This window comes from Anomaloglossus baeobatrachus, chromosome 5 (genome assembly GCF_048569485.1).
Source record: "Anomaloglossus baeobatrachus isolate aAnoBae1 chromosome 5, aAnoBae1.hap1, whole genome shotgun sequence".
Classification (NCBI taxonomy): domain Eukaryota; kingdom Metazoa; phylum Chordata; class Amphibia; order Anura; family Aromobatidae; genus Anomaloglossus; species Anomaloglossus baeobatrachus.
Window position 1 is genome coordinate 331,298,249 of NC_134357.1, and position 20,188 is coordinate 331,318,436.

At 43.4% G+C, this 20,188-nt stretch overlaps 1 protein-coding gene across 3 annotated transcripts in view; it reads left to right on the plus strand.

Moving 5' to 3' along the window:
* The window catches only part of KIAA1755 (KIAA1755 ortholog), a 137,488-nt gene extending 118,762 nt beyond the window's left edge, over positions 1-18,726 (plus strand). For all 3 annotated transcript variants that reach the window (XM_075349806.1, XM_075349805.1, XM_075349807.1), the window contains exons 17-21: positions 8,618-8,788; positions 12,384-12,561; positions 15,131-15,244; positions 15,738-15,980; positions 18,347-18,726. In XM_075349806.1, coding sequence (XP_075205921.1) covers positions 8,618-8,788; positions 12,384-12,561; positions 15,131-15,244; positions 15,738-15,980; positions 18,347-18,501 — 861 coding nt within the window. In that variant the 3' untranslated portion in view covers positions 18,502-18,726. The remainder of the gene's footprint in view (positions 1-8,617; positions 8,789-12,383; positions 12,562-15,130; positions 15,245-15,737; positions 15,981-18,346) is intronic.
* The last annotated feature ends 1,462 nt before the right edge of the window (positions 18,727-20,188 follow it).

A 20,188-nucleotide genomic window follows, 5' to 3' on the forward strand; every position in this document is an offset into this window, starting at 1 on the left:
AGTCGGGGACCACTGAACTAAAGATCTCACTACTCCTCTGGTAATTTTTTGTAATGCTTGTTAGTAAAGAAAGGGAAGGGGATAGGGAGCAGGGGCGTAACTACCGTGGTCGCAGAGGCCGCAACTGCAACCGGCCCGGGGGTGCAGGGGGCCCACCGGCCCGAGCCCTTGATTCAGATAGATGTGTGTCAGAGGCTGCGCATCCACCTGAAACAGATCGCAACACAGATATCTGTCGGATCCCTGTACTGCGATATGCCGGCCGCCGATTAAGGCCATAAAAATTGCTTCCCAAGCGCACGTTCTGGGCATGGGGAGCAGAGAATATGCTGATAGCTATCAATGCTGTAAGTGACTGCGCATGATACTGACGTCATGTGCTGCGCCGCTTATACGCTGGTCAGTGCCCAGCGTCGCAGGAGGACGCCGGGGAGCACAGGGCAGGTGAGTACCATAGCCACCAGTCACACAAGGCCCCTTCCGGCAGACAGCAGAAGGGGCGCCGCAGGGACCAGCAGTTCACTGTCATTTGCTGCTACTGCGGTGCACAAGCTCCAGCACAGGGCACCCTCCTGTGTGCTGTGTGTCCTGTCTGCTCCTGTCTTCACCACACAGAGAGGGGGAGGGGCGCCTGTACTGCTGCGGCCGGAGAAGCTGCTTTTAAAGACCCTCTGAACTCCAGGAGGCCAAGAAGGAGGTGAGTATAATGTGAATCATGTGTTATGTGCTGTCTGTATGTACAAGATATGTTTGTCCTGTATAGTGTGCAATATGTAGCTGTCGGGATGTCTGTGTATACTGTCTGTGTGTGTTTACTGTCTGTCTGTGTATACTATTTATGTCAATACTGTCAATACTGTCTGTCTGTGTATACTGTCTGTCTGTGTATACTATCTGTCTGTGTATACTATCTATGTCAATACTGTCTGTCTGTCAGTACTGTCTGTCTGTCAATACTGTCTGTCTGTGTATACTGTCTGTATGTCTGTGTATACTGTCCGTCTGTCTGTATATAATGTGTCTGTGTATACTGTCTGTCTATACTGTCTGTCTGTGGATACAGTCTGTCTGTGTATACTAGAAACATCAAAAAACTGACCCGCACATCCAACAAATGTGAACAGATGCTAACTGAAAAAAACAAAGTAACTATAAATGCATACAGTCGCACTCTGAAAAAGCCAAAAATGTACAAGGGAAAATATGGCACTGCATTACTGCAAAAGAGAGATATTTAGTTTATGTATTGGCCAATGCATGTAAGCCCGGAAACCAACGGCAAGGTATATAATATATAGGGTATATAAGGATGTTTTTAACCTAGATAGTGGGATTTGAGTTAGGTTTCCGGATTACAGAGATATACCTTGCCGTTGGTTTCGGGGCTTACATGCATTGGCTAATACATAAACTAAATATCTCTCTTTTGCAGTAATGCAGTGCCATATTTTCCCTTGTACATTTTTGGCTTTTTCAGTGTGCGACTGTATGCATTTATAGTGTCTGTGTATACTGTCTGTCTGTCTATACTGTTTGTCTGTCAATACTAATCTAGATGAACTCTAGGCATGTAAGACTGCATTTCTTTGCTATTCCTGAAGACATCATCAATAAATTGTATGAATCATTGTTGAACCACATGAATGCAGTCCTTCAAGCTCATGGAAGTTACACAAAATATTAAATATGGCTCTAATAGCACCACAACTTCATTCACCAATGTTATGCAACATATCTTTGTATTAGAAGTTACAAGTAAAATATATCTTTGTACCGTGTTAGCCAGTAGAGATAAAAAAATTGTTTAAAAGAACAGAGTCCTCAGTGGTTGATACCTTTTAATGGCTAACTGAAAAGATGGTAATAATTGCAAGCTTTCGAGACTACTCAGGTCTCTTCATCAGGCATGGTATAACACAAAATCTGAAGAGTCACATATTTATACACAACAGGACTTAGAATAGTGCAGTAAAAAAAAACAAAAAAAAAAAAAACACAAGTTATATGAAACAGAACTATCACTATGGCAGGGGGGCAAACTGTTGTGGGGCCATAAATACTGCTGCAGTTCAGTGTGAAAGTTTTATTGTCCTTTGATCAGGGTCTGGTCCGGGCTGTGACACGCTCGGATGGTCAGAGGAGCACATCTTTTAACTGATGTAAAAAGACATGAATCCATGAGACACATTCATTCCTTCTCTGAATGTGTCAAAGGTCATCATAAGTTTGTACTCCCATAGTCTCCTATCTTTCTGGGACTTGAAGTTTCCTTTCAATACCAGCAATTTCATGTCCATGATGCTGTGGTCTGAGTTACAAAAATGTTTGGCCACAGGTAGATCCATCCTTTTTTCTCTAATTGTGTGGCGGTGAGAATTCATCCTTGTCCTGAGCTGTTATCCTGTCTCCCCTACATACAGACCCCCAGTTGGACATTTGGTACATATAATTAAGTACACCACATTGGTTGTAGTGCAGCTGAAGGTACCTGGGATCTTGTAGTCCTGATGTGATCTTGGAATCTTTATCTTGTCCGTTGTCAATATAAATGGACAGGTCTTACATTTTTTCTGGTTGCAGGGAAATGTTCCTGTTGTTGTTGGAGAGGACAGGGAGCTTCTGACAATGATGCTTCTTAGATTTGGGGGCTGTCTAAAACACAGAAGTGGGGGGTCTGGAAAAATAGATTTTAACCGGGCATCTTTTTGCAGTAATGGTTGTAGTTTCCGTGCAGCTCCTCTAAACATCTCCAGATGTGGATTGTAGGTGACTACAAGAGGGACCCGGTTGTTCTCTTCTTTGGTTTTATAATGTAGAAGATGGTTTCTTGATATTCTGGTGGCTCTTGTAATCTGGTTTTCAATTGTTCTTGGGTGGTAGCCTTGATTCAGAAAGGTTTTTCTGAGGCCCTCAAGGTGATTGTCTCTATCTGTACTGTTGGAACATATCCGATTGTACCTGATAGCCTGGCTGTATACAATAGAGTTTTTTATGTGTTTTGGATGAAAACTGTCCCATTTCAGGTATGTTGGACGGTCAATTGGCTTCTTGTACAGGGATGTCTGTATTTCATTGTTCCGTAGTTTAATGATGGTGTCCAAGAAGTTGATTTCCGTGCAGGAGTAGTTGAGTGTTAGGTTGATGGTGGGATGAAACTGATTAAATTGTTCATGGAAGGTCTTCAGCTGCTGCTCAGACTCTGTCCAGATAATTAAAATATCATTGAAAGGAAACTTCAAGTCCCAGAGAGATAGGAGACTCTGGGAGTACAAACTTATGATGACCTTTGACACATTCAGAGAAGGAATGAATGTGTCTCATGGATTCATGTCTTTTTACATCAGTTAAAAGATGTGCTCCTCTGACCATCCGAGCGTGTCACAGCCCGGACCAGACCCTTATCAAAGGACAATAAAACTTTCACACTGAACTGCAGCAGTATTTATGGCCCCACAACAGTTTGCCCCCCTGCCATAGTGATAGTTCTGTTTCATATAACTTGTTTTTTTGTTTTTTTTGGGTTTTTTTTTACTGCACTATTCTAAGTCCTGTTGTGTATAAATATGTGACTCTTCAGATTTTGTGTTATACCATGCCTGATGAAGAGACCTGAGTAGTCTCGAAAGCTTGCAATTATTACCATCTTTTCAGTTAGCCATTAAAAGGTATCAACCACTGAGGACTCTGTTCTTTTAAACAATTTTTTTATTAGAAGTTAATTATTTGTTTGAATTTCACATTACTTTCACTTTCTATGGGCAAAAAAACCTTTGTCTTGCCAAAATCTGACCTTTCTGTGTTCATTAAATGATCAATATTTCAGCTTTGCAGCAACTTTATTTTCATAACCTAAAGCAAATTTGGGAGGGTTTCAGCTTTCAAAAGAGTAATTTATAAAACCAATGGATGAATTTAAAGTCAGGTTATAAGCTTTTATTTACATAACATGGATGTGACAGAACTTCTGTCAGGGAGTGTAGCATGATGGGGGCTATATACCAGGATGGGGGGCTATAAACCAGGATGGAGGCTATATAACAGGATGAGGGGCTATATACCAGGATGGAGTGCTATATACCAGGATGGGGGGCTATATACCAAGATGGGGCCATATATACCAAGATGGGCCATGATGGGGTAATATATATCAGGATGGGCAATGATGGGGATATACTGTATAAAACAGGGTGGGGCCTTATATATCATGCTATATCCATGATCAGGGTCATACACCAGGATGGCGACATATACCAGGATGGGACCATATATACCAGGATATAAGCATGATGGGGGTCATACACCAGGATGGGTCCATGATGGGGATATATACTATGATGGGGATATATACCTGAATGGAGCCATGATAATGGACATATGTGGCGCACCTGAGGCTTCAGTCGCCACAGAGGTACTGCACCTCAGCCAGAAGTGCGGTGCTCCATTCCTGGGTAAGGAGGAGGACAACTACCGATACACACAAAAGCGCACAACACTCTCTATTAGCAGCTCTGGACAGTGACATGGGTAGGGTGGCCATTAATGCTAGAAATAGCCATCACTGGTGATGTCACTCCATTCCGGTTTACCAGGGGATGGAGCATAGCGAATGGGAGGGAAGTGTATGGAGCAAAGAGAACCGAGCCAGGAGTCGAGGAGGAAAGACCTGTTGTCTGGAGCTGGGACAGCTCAATTTAGGGGCACAGACAGAAGGGTTCTAGGGACCACGGGTTGTGCGCCAAACACCTGTGGACTCGTTCCACTTATAGCAACTTAGTGGAGGGACTGGCCGCAAGAACGGGGACTGGATCCTAGACTAGGAGAGAATAACTATGTGCTCTACTAGTAAACCGGAGGCCAAGGATACTGCAAGTACCGAAGCCAAAACCTGCGCACTAATCCACTGGAAGGTGTCAACATGGGGTCAGGGGATCGAAAGCATGGAGCAACCCCCGTAAGACACAAGGACACTGGCTCAGGGCACTGTGAGCGTTGGCGAAGGACAGGCGGGAGAGGTCAGCGCAGGAAGACAACCAGGGAAGGATATACAGAAAGGTGCGCCGGTCTAATCCTCCGAGGTACCCGAGATCAGCTGGAGCCCATCACAGTGGAACCCCGGCACTCCAAAGGTGGATACTGACATGTCATGCTTCTAAGGGACATACAACAGTGAGTAAAGAACTTTGACTGCAATCCCTGTGTCGCTCTCTTTCCTCGTTCGCCTCCAACCCTGTGCTCCTTTAATAGTGGGCTACTACTCCCATCCGCCCTGGGGCCTAGCTCTGCCTGTGGAGAGCTGTATCATCTGAGCTGCGTTACTATCAGCCCCAGGAGACACCCATGCAGCGGCGGCTCCCATGTTAGCCGCACACCACAGATGGCATCACAAATACAAACTCTCTCCCTGTAATTAACCCATTTATTGACACCGCCAGGGTCACGGAACCGGGCCTGGCTGCTGTGAAAACCCAAATCTCTGCACCGACTCGGTGACGATAAACCCCCTGAGACCCCCTGGGCGCGTCACATATATACCAGGAAGTGGCCCAGGATGGGGGGCCCAGGCTCAAACTCTGCATTGCGGCCCATCAGACTGTAGTTACGCCACTGATAGGGAGAGTGAATCTTCATCCAAACCTAACTCAGGTTTTTAGATTAAAGCCCCACTCCAGGTTGTTGTTTTTATTTCACAGCTTGTCTTATACCCCCCTTCCAGCATCTTCATCTGTTTTCAGCATTGCTCCTGTCTGTTTCCAGCACTCTGTGACCTGCCGGCTGCTCCAGTGTCGGAGGTCACAGATCAATACAACTCTATGAAAGCCTCATTCTGGCTCTCATAGACTTGCACAGAAAGCCTGGGATGTAACTTCTCACTTACGGCCAGTCAGACGTTAAGGGCACAAAATTGCACCGCGGGACTGGAAAAGGCACCAAAAAAGGATGAAAACGCTGAAGGGTAAGTATGGGACAAGGGGCAGGGGACTTAGATTTAAAGCACCACTCCAGAGCTGAAAAACAAACTCTGGAGTGGTGCATTAAGTACTGCACCATAGCACCCTTCCTTGAACACATGGGGCAGCAGTTTTGCAACAATACTTTTTACACTTCTGAACCTCCTAACAGCTAACGGTGGAGGATAGATGATGACTGTCTGCCAAATGCCTGTTATGGGATCTTGACCCAAGGGTAAAGAAACTGTGGCATGGAGCTGATGTCTAATAATACTGTGACATCCTATAGTTGGGGAGCTGCGAGTGGCTAACAAAATCCGACCCAAATTACTTGTCTTAATTTTAGGGATCTATCACAAGGTGTATATTTCTTAATCTGAGAGCAGCACAAATAGTAATGGAGTCCCTGATTCCAACAATGTTTCAATTACTGGGCTCCTTCACGTACTTTTAATAAAATTAATGTTTTATTCTGCAGTTCTGCTTAGTGATAGGTTTAATCTATCACCACCCAAACCACTATTTATAGGCAGAAAGCAGCCAATCAATGATGGGGTTGAGGATAGTCAGAGCTCATGAATATCAATGACTATAGCAGTTTCATAGACAACTACATCAAACACGGAACCATCCCCCGCGGCCTACGGATCTGTATTCACAGGAACCCAATCTATTTGGTATAGTGGTTTATTTTATGGAGCATGGAGTCGGATTTAAGATCTGAACATGAAGCCATGAGCATAAGCTTGAAGCCAAAATGTGATATCTTGTAAATCTTGTAAAGAGAAGGATACCCAAGGCAACTAATAAAGAACAGGACAATCCCAAATCTGATGGAGATGTACATGGTGGTGTGACCGCGTTCAAATGACAATTTGCTGTAGTTAACCAATGATGCCAAAACAGATACATAGTATGATAAGAAATGCATGATCTGCTGTGAGGGGAACGTTTTGTAGCATAGCTCTTGATACTATATTCTATAAGAATGGGCCCCAGTGCTCTCAGAAATTATTGTAATTATATTTATCCATTTCTTCCCAGTGGGTATGTATTGATATTTGTGTGACATATTTGTATATAATTATCATTTTTGGCGTAACTCTGTCTGCATAATTATCTGTCCATGTGCCAAACCAAAGAATATTGAAATCATTAGGAGGATGCAAATGATCAGCCAGTCCTTCAATATAAATGTGACAGCTGTATGACGTAAGGAATATAGCTAAAGATGGGGCATATTTCCTATTTCTCTGAAATGTAATGTTCTTCCAGACTTAAAGGGAACCTGTTAGGTGCAATATGCATCCAGAACCACGAGCAGTCCTGGGTGTATATTGCTAATCCCTGCCTAACTGTCCCAATATACACTAACATAGATAAAGGGATCTTCAGAAAAAGTATTTCTAAAGTTCCTTAGACTAAGGGCATTATTTCCCCCGACTAGCACACAGGGGCATGCTAACATGCTATTCAATGTCCATTGACCAGCGTCATTTGCAGTGATTTGTGTACCTGTGTCTGTTGTCACTGCTTCCGACGCCAGGTTTAGGGTCAGTGTGCATCATGAGAAGTCCCAGCACTTCTGGTCATGCGCACTATGAAGCCAGGTGTACGTGTCCCAGCTTCAGAGAGGTCTAGTGCGCATGACCAGAAGTGCCGGGATGTCTGATCATGCTCACTGATCTTAACCTGGTGTCTGAGGCGGTGACAATGGACACAGGTACGTGTGTCACTGCCGATGATACTGGGCAATGAGCATTGAATAGCATGTTAGCACGTCCCTGTGGGTGTGCTAACATGCTAAGAGGGCAGACTAGCAGGGGAACTAAAGCCTTTGCGACTAGTCGCTGGCCTCATTAGCATATCATAAAGGGTCTTTAGAAATACTTTTTCTTAAAATCTCATTATGCATGCTACTAGATACAGGGACAGTTAAGCAGGGACTAGAAATATGTACCCAGAAACTCCTAGTGGTTTTAGGTGCATATTGCACCTGACAGGTTCCCTTTAAGGGCACTTTACACACAGCGACATCGCTAGCGATGTCGCTGGTTAAAGAACCCGCCCCCGTCGGTTGTGCGTCGCAGGCAAATCGCTGCCCGTGGCGCACAACATCGCTAAGAACGGTCACATGTACTTACCTGCCTAGCCACGTCGCTGTGGCCGGCGAACCGCCTCCTTTCTAAGGGGGCGGTTCGTGCGGTGTCACAGCAACGTCACTAAGCAGCCGCCCAATAGAAGCGGATGGGCGGAGATGAGTGGGCGGAACATCCCGCCCACCTTCTTCCTTCTTTGCCGGCAGCCACAGGTACGGTGATGTTCCTCTTCCGGCGGTGTCACACATAGCGATGTGTGCTGCCGCAGGAACGACGAACAACCTGCGTCCTGCAAAAGCAACGATAATTGGGAATAGAACGACGTGTCAACGATCAACAATAAGGTAAGTTATTTTGATCGTTAACGGTCGTTTGTGCGTTTCAGACGCAACGACGTCGCTAACTAGGCCAGATTCCGTGACCCCAACGACATCTCGTTAGCGATGTCGTTGCGTGTAAAGTGGCCTTTAAGCGTAGATGACCTTAGTATTGTAGGATCTTAGTTGATACATTTACCTTCACTGATTTATTCTATTTACCTTCTCTTCATTTATCTACCATATATTTCAGGTTAACCTAAAGGAACAAGGCCGACTACTGCGCCAAGGGGAGTTTGTAATTTCCTACAGAAAGAGAAAGTGCCTAAGAAGGGTTTTTCTGTTTGAGGATCTGATTCTTTTTAGCAAAACCAAAAAGACTGCATCAGGAAAAGAGACCTATGTGTATAAGCAGTCCTTCAAGGTAATCTAAATTGTTCCGATCCTCATCACTAGATTCAGCATTCACTGTATGTATCTCAAGTTATCTAAAATAACATCCCAGAAAATCTCAAGTTATCTAAAATAAAATCACAGAAATCTCAGAACCTTCATCTTCATAACACATAGATATCAATTTTCCCATTATCTTAAAAGTGAATATTTTGGCCACTTAACTAAAATCTGAATAGAAGTGGCTGAGAAGGATTTTATTCTAGTCTTGACCTCATTTTCAGTAAATGCATAATGGTCATCTGTCGGACTGTACTAAGGGAGACACTGAAGTTAAAAGTTGTGTAGCTTCAGAGTGAAGTTAGCAGGAAAACCAACAGAAGGCAGTAGAGTAGTCAGTAAACCAGGTCAGCAGCAAGATGTCTCAACAGTAGTACAGGGATAGTCAAATCGTGATCAGGTGATAGCCAAGGGTCAGAAGCTGAGAAGTCACAGATATAGCAGAAGGGAGAGACGGAGGCTGGAGTCAGGAACGTGGATACAGGTCAGATGCCGGGAAGTTCAAGTACAAACAAAAGTGGAGGACAAACAGGTTGGGACCGGGATAACACAGACAGGGAAGGGTACACAGTAGACAGGAGCGGGTTTTCAGGGACCGGGACTGTTGGAAGAATGAAGGAGGGTACGGGTCAGAACAAGGTAGGTGGGAGGCAGGACAGATCAGGTAACTCACCAGAGCCAGTAACATATGCTGCAAAGCATAAACTATCACTGGCACTGAATCGGAGGTGCAGGGCCAGGATATAGCATCCCAGAAACTGGAGCAACGCAGGGAGGAGTTAACCCGTGACATGACCAGGCTGATGCTGAGTGAAATAATCCACAGCGGCTGATACAGGCTTGGATCATGACACTATCATTCGTAATGACCAACAACACTTTAACCCCTTCATGCATTAAGACATGACTGCAGAATTTAAGTGAAACACACCGGTGCTCAAGCGTACACACTACAACCAGCCCCCCTGATTTGATTGCAAGGTACAATTGGTTACTATGGCAGACATGGCCTACTGACTGCCATCTTGGTACTCCTTTGAAGCTCAGCCATAAATATAATCATTTTCACTATAAACTGTAGCAGTATGGTATTGCACAATACAGTACAAACAATCAAACAATTTAAGGCCCCCTAAAAAGGGTGAAATAAAAAAATTAAAATATATTTTTAAGATAGTTTTAAAAATTCAAATAACCAAATTTTTTTCCCATTAAAAATAAAGGAAATAAAAAAATAAACATATCTGGTATCACCATGTCAGGAAAAGTCTAATCTATCAAAATGTAGAGTTAATCAATAGGGATGATCGAATACCTCAAATATTCGGCTTCGCGAATATTTTCCGAATAGGTCGCCGTTATTCGACTATTCGCGAATATTCGATGCGCAATGTAAGTCTATGAGAAACCTGAATAACAACTATTCGGAACTATTCGGGCTTTCCATAGATTTACATTGTGCATCGAATATTCGCATAGCAGCGACCTATTCGGAAAATATTCACGAAGCCGAATATTTGAGGTATTCGATCATCCCTATTAATGAACCCACATGATAAACATGGAATAAATCCAAATGCCATAATTGCATTTTTTCGGTTACCTCTAATGATGGGTGAGCGTGCTCATCACTGCTCGTTACTCGATCGAGCTTCAGGTTTCTCCGACGCTACTTGAGTACTGAGTATTATTGAAGTCAATGGGAAACTTCAGGATTTTCAAATTCCGATGCTGCAGGCTCGATTGAGTAACAAACTGTGGCAAGCACGCTAGTCACTATTCAGCTCACCTCCCTATAAAATGCAATAAAATGTGATAAAAAAAAAATTGTATGTACTTCAAACTTGTTCCATTAAAAATGTCGGCTCACCCCACAAAATAGAAGCACTACATGGCTTCATCTTTAGAAAAATAAAAAGTTACACATTCTAAATATTTTTTCTCACTTTATTATAAAAAAAAAGCAATACAAGTTTAGCATTGCTGTACTCACACTGATTTGACAAATTCCTTTATGGCTATGTTCATACATTGCATCTTTGCTAACCACAAAGATGCAGTGTTTTTGGTCACAAATAAAGCTGGTGTCACACTAGACGACAGCGACAACGACGTCGCTGTTACGTCACCATTTTCGGTGACGTAACAGCGACCTTGTAAGTCGCTGTTATGATCGCTGCTTAGCTGTCAAACACAGCAGAAGCAGCGATCATAAGGTCGCTGTGCTACATGTTCAGAGAGCAGGGAGCCGCGCTTAGCGCTGGCTCCTTGCTCTCCTGCAGCACACATCGGGTTAATTAACCCGATGTGTGCTGCAGCTACATGTCACAGTTCAGAGAGCAGGGAGCCGCGCTTAGCGCTGGCTCCTTGCTCTCCTGCAGCACACATCGGGTTAATTAACCCAATGTGTGCTGCAGCTACATGTCAGTGCAGAGAGCAGGGAGCCGCGCGCACTGCTTAGCGCTGGCTCCTTGCTCTCCTTGCTACAGTATACATCGGGTTAATTACCCGATGCGTACTGCAGCCACATGTCACAGTGCAGGAGCCGGCACTGGCAGCAAGAGCGGAGGCTGGTAACCAGCGTAAACATCGGGTAACCAGGGAAAGGTCTTCCCTTGGTTACCCGATGTTTATGCTGGTTACAGCTTACCGCAGCTGCCAGTGCCGGCTCCTGATCGCTTCATTTCGTCGCTCTCTCGCTGTCACACACAGCGATGTGTGTGTCACAGCGGGAGAGTGACGACCAAAAAATGAAGCTGGACATTCAGCAACGACCGGCGACCTCACAGCAGGGGCCAGGTCGTTGCTGGATGTCACACACAGCGACAGCGACGGGACGTCGCTGCAACGTCACAGAAAATGGTGACGTAGCAGCGACGTCGTTGTCGTCGTCGTTATGTGTGACACCAGCTTAACGCACCCCATTACAAAATCTGAGAGGTCTGCTCCTGATCCTACATGGATATTGGGACAATAAAATGTTCACACCACTAATCAAAGCTAATTAAGGATTCACTCTATAAGCTCAGTGTTTGTTTATTTAAATGTCCTTTTCTTATGCTATCCCTCTGCTCTGTTTATGTATATATTTGTGTTTCTTCAGATATTTTGTTATACCATGCCTGATGAAGAGACCTGAGATGTCTCGAAAGCTTGCTTTGTAACATCATTTTATTTTATTTTAGTTAGCCATTAAAAGGTATCAAAACTACAAAATTTTAATTTTGTTTCTTTCACTGAGAGCAATCAATTATTTTTCAACTGGCTAACACGGTATCAAAACCTTTTTCTTTTAACATAGTTTTAAATGTGTTAATAGTGGATATATTATTATAAAAGCAGAAATTTTCACTTGAACATCTTATAGACCTGTACCATCTTTACTTTGTGAAATTTTCTCATGCCAGCATGGTAACCTTTCTTCTTCAGGAGACTCGTGTAGACTATGGAAAGGCCACCTTTTATTACCTGAGGGGGGGGTTGTCAGATATCTCCAGAGTCTCAATTTTTCATCTTAGTTAGTTACTTATTGAATTATTTGATTTTAACATGCTTTTAATACTTAGACTTCTGAGATTGGCCTCACTCACAGCTTAGGAGGCAGTGGGCTCTGTTTTGAGATCTGGTTTCGAAGAAGAAAATTGGAAGACACATACACTTTTCAAGCTCCTTCTCCTGATGTTAAGGAAGCCTGGACTGGGGATTTGCAGAAGATCCTGTGGGACCAGGCAATTAAAAATCGAGGTAAACCATGCGTTGTGTATGTTGTGTATCCTAGTTGTTTGTTCTTAAAGTCAGTTGAGCGCCATGATCATATACTCCCACCACCCATGCCCAAAGCAAAGAAGTCAACGCACCTACTATAGTGTAGAAAATCCTATAAAGGAGTTGAGAATTTCTTGTAGATCAGTATTGGCCATTTTGACTTCAAATCTCATTTCCTAATTATATTTGAACCAGGTGTTACTGTTGCTAATACCTATCTAGCTGAGCTTCCAGCTAACAAATTATTTTACTGTCAATGTAACCAGAGTTTGACATTTTGGCTTATACTGGTGGATGCTGTATTACTGAACAATCCGACATGTTTTTTGTTGCTGTCCCAGGAGTTAGTGGATTATATTGAAGACATTTGAAAGTACACAGTATATCTTACTAGAATAAATATAACGTGTCAATTCAGCAAGTGGCGCTAATGTCAGAAAACTATTACCTGACAAGTTAGAGGTGTATTTATCATATAAGCAAACCAAGCCTATCCCGCAGTAGAAGACAGTGGGAAGGCAGCACAAAATTATGTTCTCTTGCTTTTCACGTAATGACGATGGAAGGCGGAAAAAAAAGAGTCTGAGGTGCCGATACTAATATTGTATAATAATATACAGTATAAGAGAATAAATATAAACTTGCTCACCGTACGAAAACTCCTAGTAAATATTTTATACATTTTAACTCCTTTCAAATCTATCAGCACCAAGCAGGAATACCAGCGTAGATGTAACAATCTTTCATTGAACGCAACCTGAACTGAAACCACAGTAAACTGAGAAGAAAATTGAGCCATGGCATTTGAAAGCATATAGGGCCATACTGTCTCCTCACCCTTCCTGAGAAGATCGGGTATCTATTACTAACATTACCCTGCCTGGAGGAAATCAAAATTTACTACAAGACCAATTTTTGCAATAATACTACTATATAAGATATTATTATTATTATTATTATTATTATTAATGTGTCCCTCCTTATAATAATACCCCATCATGCCCTCATTGTGCTTCCTAATAATAATACTCCCTCTCCCATAACCCCCTTATTGTGCATCCTAATACTAAAGCCCCTGTGCATGGGTGTACATAGAAATCAAGAAACCCAACAGCAGAAGTCATATCATGGCATATTAGTGCAGTGACAAAAGGGCAGATGTCTCTACTTCTTAGGACATGGTGAGTGAGATCTAATGTGGCACTTACTGTAGCTATTTTTACACTACTTAAGCCTCTTAGGGGTACTTTGCACACTACGATATCGCAAGCCAATGGTAGCGATGCCGAGCGCGATTGTCCCCACCCGCGTCGCAGCTGCGATATCATGTGATAGCTGCCGTAGTGAACATTATCGCTACGACAGCTTCACATGCACTTACCTGCCCTGCGACGTCGCTCTGGCCGGCGAACCGCCTCCTTCCTAAGGGGGCGGGTCGTGCGGCGTCACAGCGACGTCACACGGCAGGCGGCCAATAGAAGCAGAGGGGCGGAGATGAGCGGGACATAAACATCCCGCCCACCTCCTTCTTTCCTCATTGCAGCCGGGACGCAGGTAAGGTGATGTTCCTCGCTCCTGCGGCTTCACACACAGCGGTGTGCTGCCGCAGGAATGAGGAACAACTTCGTAACATCGGTCTTTCCGAAATTATGGAAATGACCGACGCTACTCCGATGATACGATTTTGACGCTTTTGCGCTCGTTAATCGTATCAAAAACGATTTACACACTTCGATGTCGACAGCAACGCCGGATGTGCGTCACTTTGGATTTGACCCCACCGACATCGCACCTGCGATGTCGTAGTGTGCAAAGTACCCCTAAGTGTTCTCATCAACTCTTACATGGCCCCCATAGAGTATGATGCCCGGAAAGATGCCCCCACACAGAATGATGTTCCCACATTTGTCCACCTACTATGATGGCTCCACAAACCCTACAGAGAAGGTATAGTCACCCTAGATCCCTCGCAAAGTATTATGTTCACCACAGCCCACAAAAAATAAAAGATTTATACTCATCTTACCCAGCTGCTGTCTCTTCTTCTATACTTTCACTTACTCCGGCAGGCAATCGGATATGCAGGCAATGCAATTTAGTGATGTCATCATGCCAACCGATTTTTGCCTGTGTGGTGTCAGCCTCCAGCAGGCCGTAGAGCGGAAGTATCTTGAGGCCTGCTAGCGGAGATGAAGAAGCAACTAGCGAGCGGCTCTGTGCTCCGTCAATGCTATTAACAGTATCCGCAACCTGAAGACGCTGATACTGTTAACAGTGTTGCAGTTGATACAGCCCATAACCGGACTAGCCCATCTGGCATTTGCCAGATTTTCCCTATGACCAGTCCTGTCCTGACTGAGTCCATATAGTAATTAATGTAATTTAATCTTGATATGTATTTGGAAAATTGAGCATACCCTGTACAGCAAGATGGTGGTTGATATTCACATGACAGAAGATCATCACTCAGTTTAACAAATGTCACAAGAAAACCATTTGTCATGTCTTGTGGTCTCCATGTGCTTAAGTTTTTATATTTCTTCTGTAGAAATGCGCAGGCAGGAAAGAGCATTCTCTGGTTTGGGATGTAAGCCGTTCACTGACATCCAACCAAGTGAGGCTGCAATCAGTAGTAGAGCCATCCCCCTGACTGGCAATGGAGGTAAATAAATTAGTATGGCTTTGGATTTTACCATTTGTGTGAATTTCATGTATAATTGATTTTTTTTTGTTTATTCATTAAAGGGGTATTCTTATTTTTGGAAACGATCCCATATTCATAAGATAGGGGTGTTAATTTCCTGAGGATCCAACTTCTATGACCCCCACCAATCCCAAGAACCATGGCTCTGAAGAGTTTTGTGAGAAGAGAGCTGTGGACAATCATGCCCATTGCCGCTCCATGAATTCTTTCAAGGACCACTGGAGATAACCGAGTGCTGTTCTTCACCACTCCTATAAGAATGAATGGAGCAGCAATGCACATGGTCAACCACAGCTGCTTTCACATGGGGCACTTAAGAGCCCCGGTTCTCAGGATCCGCTGGGATCCCAGAGGTTGGACCCCAATGATCAGGAAGTTACCCACTACTCCATGGGATAACGTTCCAAACTTGAGAATACTCCATTAATGCTTCTTTCTCTTTCTGTATTAGATGAAAACCTTCGTTCTTCTCCTTCTACTGCGCTACCATTCCCAACATCCCCTACACCACTTCGTTCTATGTCAGTAGGCTCTCGAAGTAGTGCTAGCAGTGCTGTATCTCTTGGAGGATGCTCCTCCACCTCATCTGGTCGGGGTTCTCTCAGCCCACTTCATGGATGTCCTGGGACTGAGCAGCCGTGGAGATGCTGTAGGGCAGAATCCTCCCAGGATAAGGAGCCCAACGTTTTCCTGAGTGAGTCTAAAAGACCTATTAGAAAAACAATCTACTAAAAGAACCATTGCATAACCAATGTGGAAATTGGATAAAAACTATATTGCTTTGGTGTAGTCTTATAATTCAGTGATTGTTTTAAAAGTATATAGCAAAAAGACAGGTCTACATGAGTAATTTTGTTGCAATGTTGCATGTTTAGCTACAAATAGTCAACAATGAGGTAGGTTAACCCATCAAAGGGCTTGTCCAACCTCAGAAGAAAAGTCTGCAGTCAATCTATGTGACTGCAGGATGTCAAATCATGACAGTCTGATGTGCACACGCTGATGATTCACCTTTATTCCCCTTGTCGGTGTGAAGTCACATGACCACATCTATTCAATTTGCATTCTTGTGGCCACATGCCCACTAGTCTTACCTGGCCAATCTCAATTGAAGAGAATTGATAGAATCACAGGAGTCTAATCGACACTTAATTGCAAGTGTGCAACTCACATATATGTGGTCACGTGACTGCTCACCCACATGGGGCATAAAGGGGAATCATTGGAGTGTGCACACCAGATTCTGCCATGATTTGACAAGCTGCAGTCACATAAATTTACTGAGGCCAATCAACCACTTTAATCTTGGTGATCATCAGCTTCCAATGCTGGAATATGGATGCAATAGCCCACTAAAGACAGTAATGGAGCAGCAATGGAGTAACTCTTAGTCATTGCTCAAAACTCACAATTCATGTCCAAAGAAACTGTCACCCCCATTATACACTGTGTACAGAATTATTATGCAAATTAGTATTTTGATCACATGATACTTTTTATACATGTTGTCCTACTCCAGGCTGTATAGGCTTGAGAGCCAACTAGAAATTAAGTAAATCAGGTGATGTGCATCTCTGTAATGAGGAGGGTTGTGGTGTAATGACATCAACACCCTATATAAGGTGTGCTTAATTATTAGGCAACTTCCATTCCTTTGGCAAAATGAGTCAGAAGAGAGATTTGACGGGCTCTGAAAAGTCCAAAATTGTGAGATGTCTTGCAGCGGGATGCAGCAGTCTTGAAATTGCCAAACTTTTGAAGCGTGATCACCGAACAATCAAGCGTTTCATGACAAAAAGCCAACAGGGCCGCAAGAAGCGTGTTGGACAAAAAAGGCGCAAAATAACTGCCCATGAATTGAGGAAAATCAAGCGTGAAACTACCAAGATGCCATTTGCCACCAGTTTGGCCATATTTTAGAGCTGCAACGTTACAAGAGTATCAGAAAGCACAAGGTGTGCCATACTCAGGGACATGGCCAAGGTAAGGAAGGCTGAAAAACGACCACCTTTGAACAAGAAACATAAGATAAAACGTCAAGACTGGGCCAAGAAATAGCTTAAGACTGATTTTTCAAAGGTTTTATAGACTGATGAAATGAGAGTGACTCTTGATGGGCCAGATGGATGGGCCAGAGGCTGGATTAGTAAAGGGCAGAGAGCTCCACTCCGACTCAGACGCCAGCAAGGTGGAGGTGGGGTACTGGTATGGGCTGGTATCATCAAAGATGAACTTGTGGGAACTTTTCGGTATGAGGTTGGAGTGAAGCTCAACTCCCAGACCTACTGCCAGTTTCTGGAAGACAACTTCTTCAAGCAGTGGTACAGGAAGAAGTCGGTATCGTTCAAGAAAAACATGAATTTCATGCAGGACAATGCTCCATCACATGCATCCAACTACTCCACAGCGTGGCTGGCCAGTAAAGGTCTAAAAGATGAAAAAATAATGACATGGCCTCCTTGTTCACCTGCTCTGAACCCCATAGAGAACCTGTGCTCCCTCATAAAATGTAAGATCTACAGGGAGGGAAAACAGCACACCTCTCGGAACAGTGTCTGGGAGGATGTGGTGGCTGCTGCACGCAATGTTTATCGTAAACAGATCAAGCAACTGACAGAATCTATGGATGGTAGGCTGTTGAGTGTCATCATAAAGAAAGGTGACTATATTGGTCACTCATTTTTGGGGTTTTGTTTTTGCACGTCAAAAATGTTTATTTCTAAATTTTGTGCAGTTATATTGGTTTACTTGGTATAAATAAACAAGTGAGATGGAAATATATTTGGCTTTAAGTTGCCTAATAATTCTGCACAGTAATATTTACCTGCACAAAGTTAGCCAAATCCAGAAAAACCCACTCCAACTTCCAAAAATATTAAGCATTGATATTTAGTCTTTTGGGTTGATTGAGAACATAGCTGTTGATCAATAATAAAATAAATCTTCTAAAATACAACTTGCCTAATAATTCTGCACACGGTGTAGTGGATGATGTGATTCCATTGTCACCTTTTTTCATTTTCTACAACTTTCACTTTTCTTCTTTCCTGTTTATTTCAGCTGCCAGTTCTGGTTCCTCAGAAGGAAGTGTCAGTGGATTTAGCTCCCCCGAGACAAGCCAAATACCTGTATCCCACATAAATACGTGTTATCCTCTGGAGTGCTGGCGCCCACTACATGTTACAGAAAAGCCCCCGGAAAACAGTATCCCATGAAAATATTGGATACAGAATCTACACAATCTACTGAATTAAATATCTATATTTATGTGCCATTTATATATGTAAATACATTACATTCTAGTGCAGATTATAATATTGTAATGCTGTTATACTTTTATGTTTCATAAAGAATGAAAGTGATAGGACCACTATACCAAATATACTTTACTGTGTTCGAGTACACTGCAGACTTTCTGATGGTCAATTATTAAAAGTAAAATGGAGACACAAAGTGCATGTGGTTTTTATATGCCAAATTAACCACAAGGGAGCGTTTTTACATTTTTACATTCTTTTTATAATGCAGTTTATTCGATTTTCTTGAGGTGTCTTATATTAATAATTAGTCCAGGAGGACTAAAACCTTGCTTTATTGATATGAATCTGAGATGGGTGTCCTACAGGTATTATTCAATGTATGGATTACAAGAACTCAGAAACTATATATCAGGTGGAAAAAAAAAGAAAAAAAAATGGAATACTTAGGTGAACAGCGGAAACTAAATAAGTGCACAAACTGGTCACTATTGACGTGGAGTCAGGTCCATTTTTAAGTGCGCCTAAACACCCAAAAACATAATTGTAGCGCAAAGTTCAAAAACTGAAATTTGGCATAGTTCAATAAAGAAAATAGGTTTGCTTTCCTGCACAGATTGGTTTACAACAATACTGGCAATTAACCTTTTTTAAATTGTTATTACAAGGTATATAGGTTACTTTAAAGGCCCCGTCACACTAAGCAACATCGCTAGCAACATCGCTGCTAACGAACAACTTTTGTGACGTTGCTACTGATGTTGCTGTGTGTGACATCCAGCAACAACCTGGCCCCTGCTGTGAGGTCGTTGGTTGTTGCTGAATGTCCTGGGCCATTTTTTAGTTGTTGCTGTCCCGCTGTGAAGCACAGATCGCTGTGTGTGACAGCGAGACAGCAACAACTAAATGTGCAGGCAGCAGGAGCCGGCTTCTGCGGAGGCTGGTAACCACAGTAAACATTGGGTAACCAAGAAGCCCTGTCCTTGGTTACCCGATATTTACCTTTGTTACCAGCCTCCGCCGCTCTCAGCTGTCAGTGCCAGCTCCTGCTCTGTGCACATGTAGCTGCAGGACACATCGGGTAATTAACCCGATGTGTGCTGTAACTAGGAGAGCAGGGAGCCAGCGCTCAGTGTGCGCAGCTCCCTGCTCTCTGCACGTGTAGCTCCGTGCACTGGTAACCAAGGTAAATATCGGGTTGGTTACCCGATATTTACCTTAGTTACCAAGCGCAGCATCTCCCACGCGGCGCTGGGGGCTGGTCACTGGTTGCTGGTGAGCTCACCAGCAACTCGTGTAGCGACGCTCCAGCGATCCCTGCCAGGTCAGGTTGCTGGTGGGATCGCTGGAGCGTCACAGTGTGACATCTCACCAGCAACCTCCTAGCAACTTACCAGCGATCCCTATCGTTGTTGGGATCGCTGGTAAGTTGCTTAGTGTGACTGGACCTTAAGACTTAGGTTACTTGTAGACTGTCATTCTGCCAAAGATATACCAAAATTTAAATGATTAGCTTAAAGGGGTTATCCAAGGACTATTTATTTTTCGCATAGAGTTAAGACCTAATAGGCAGGTAGTAGCTAACTACTTGCATGACAACAACCACTGCCAGCGATTTTGAGATTTCCTGATGTCATGTTGACAG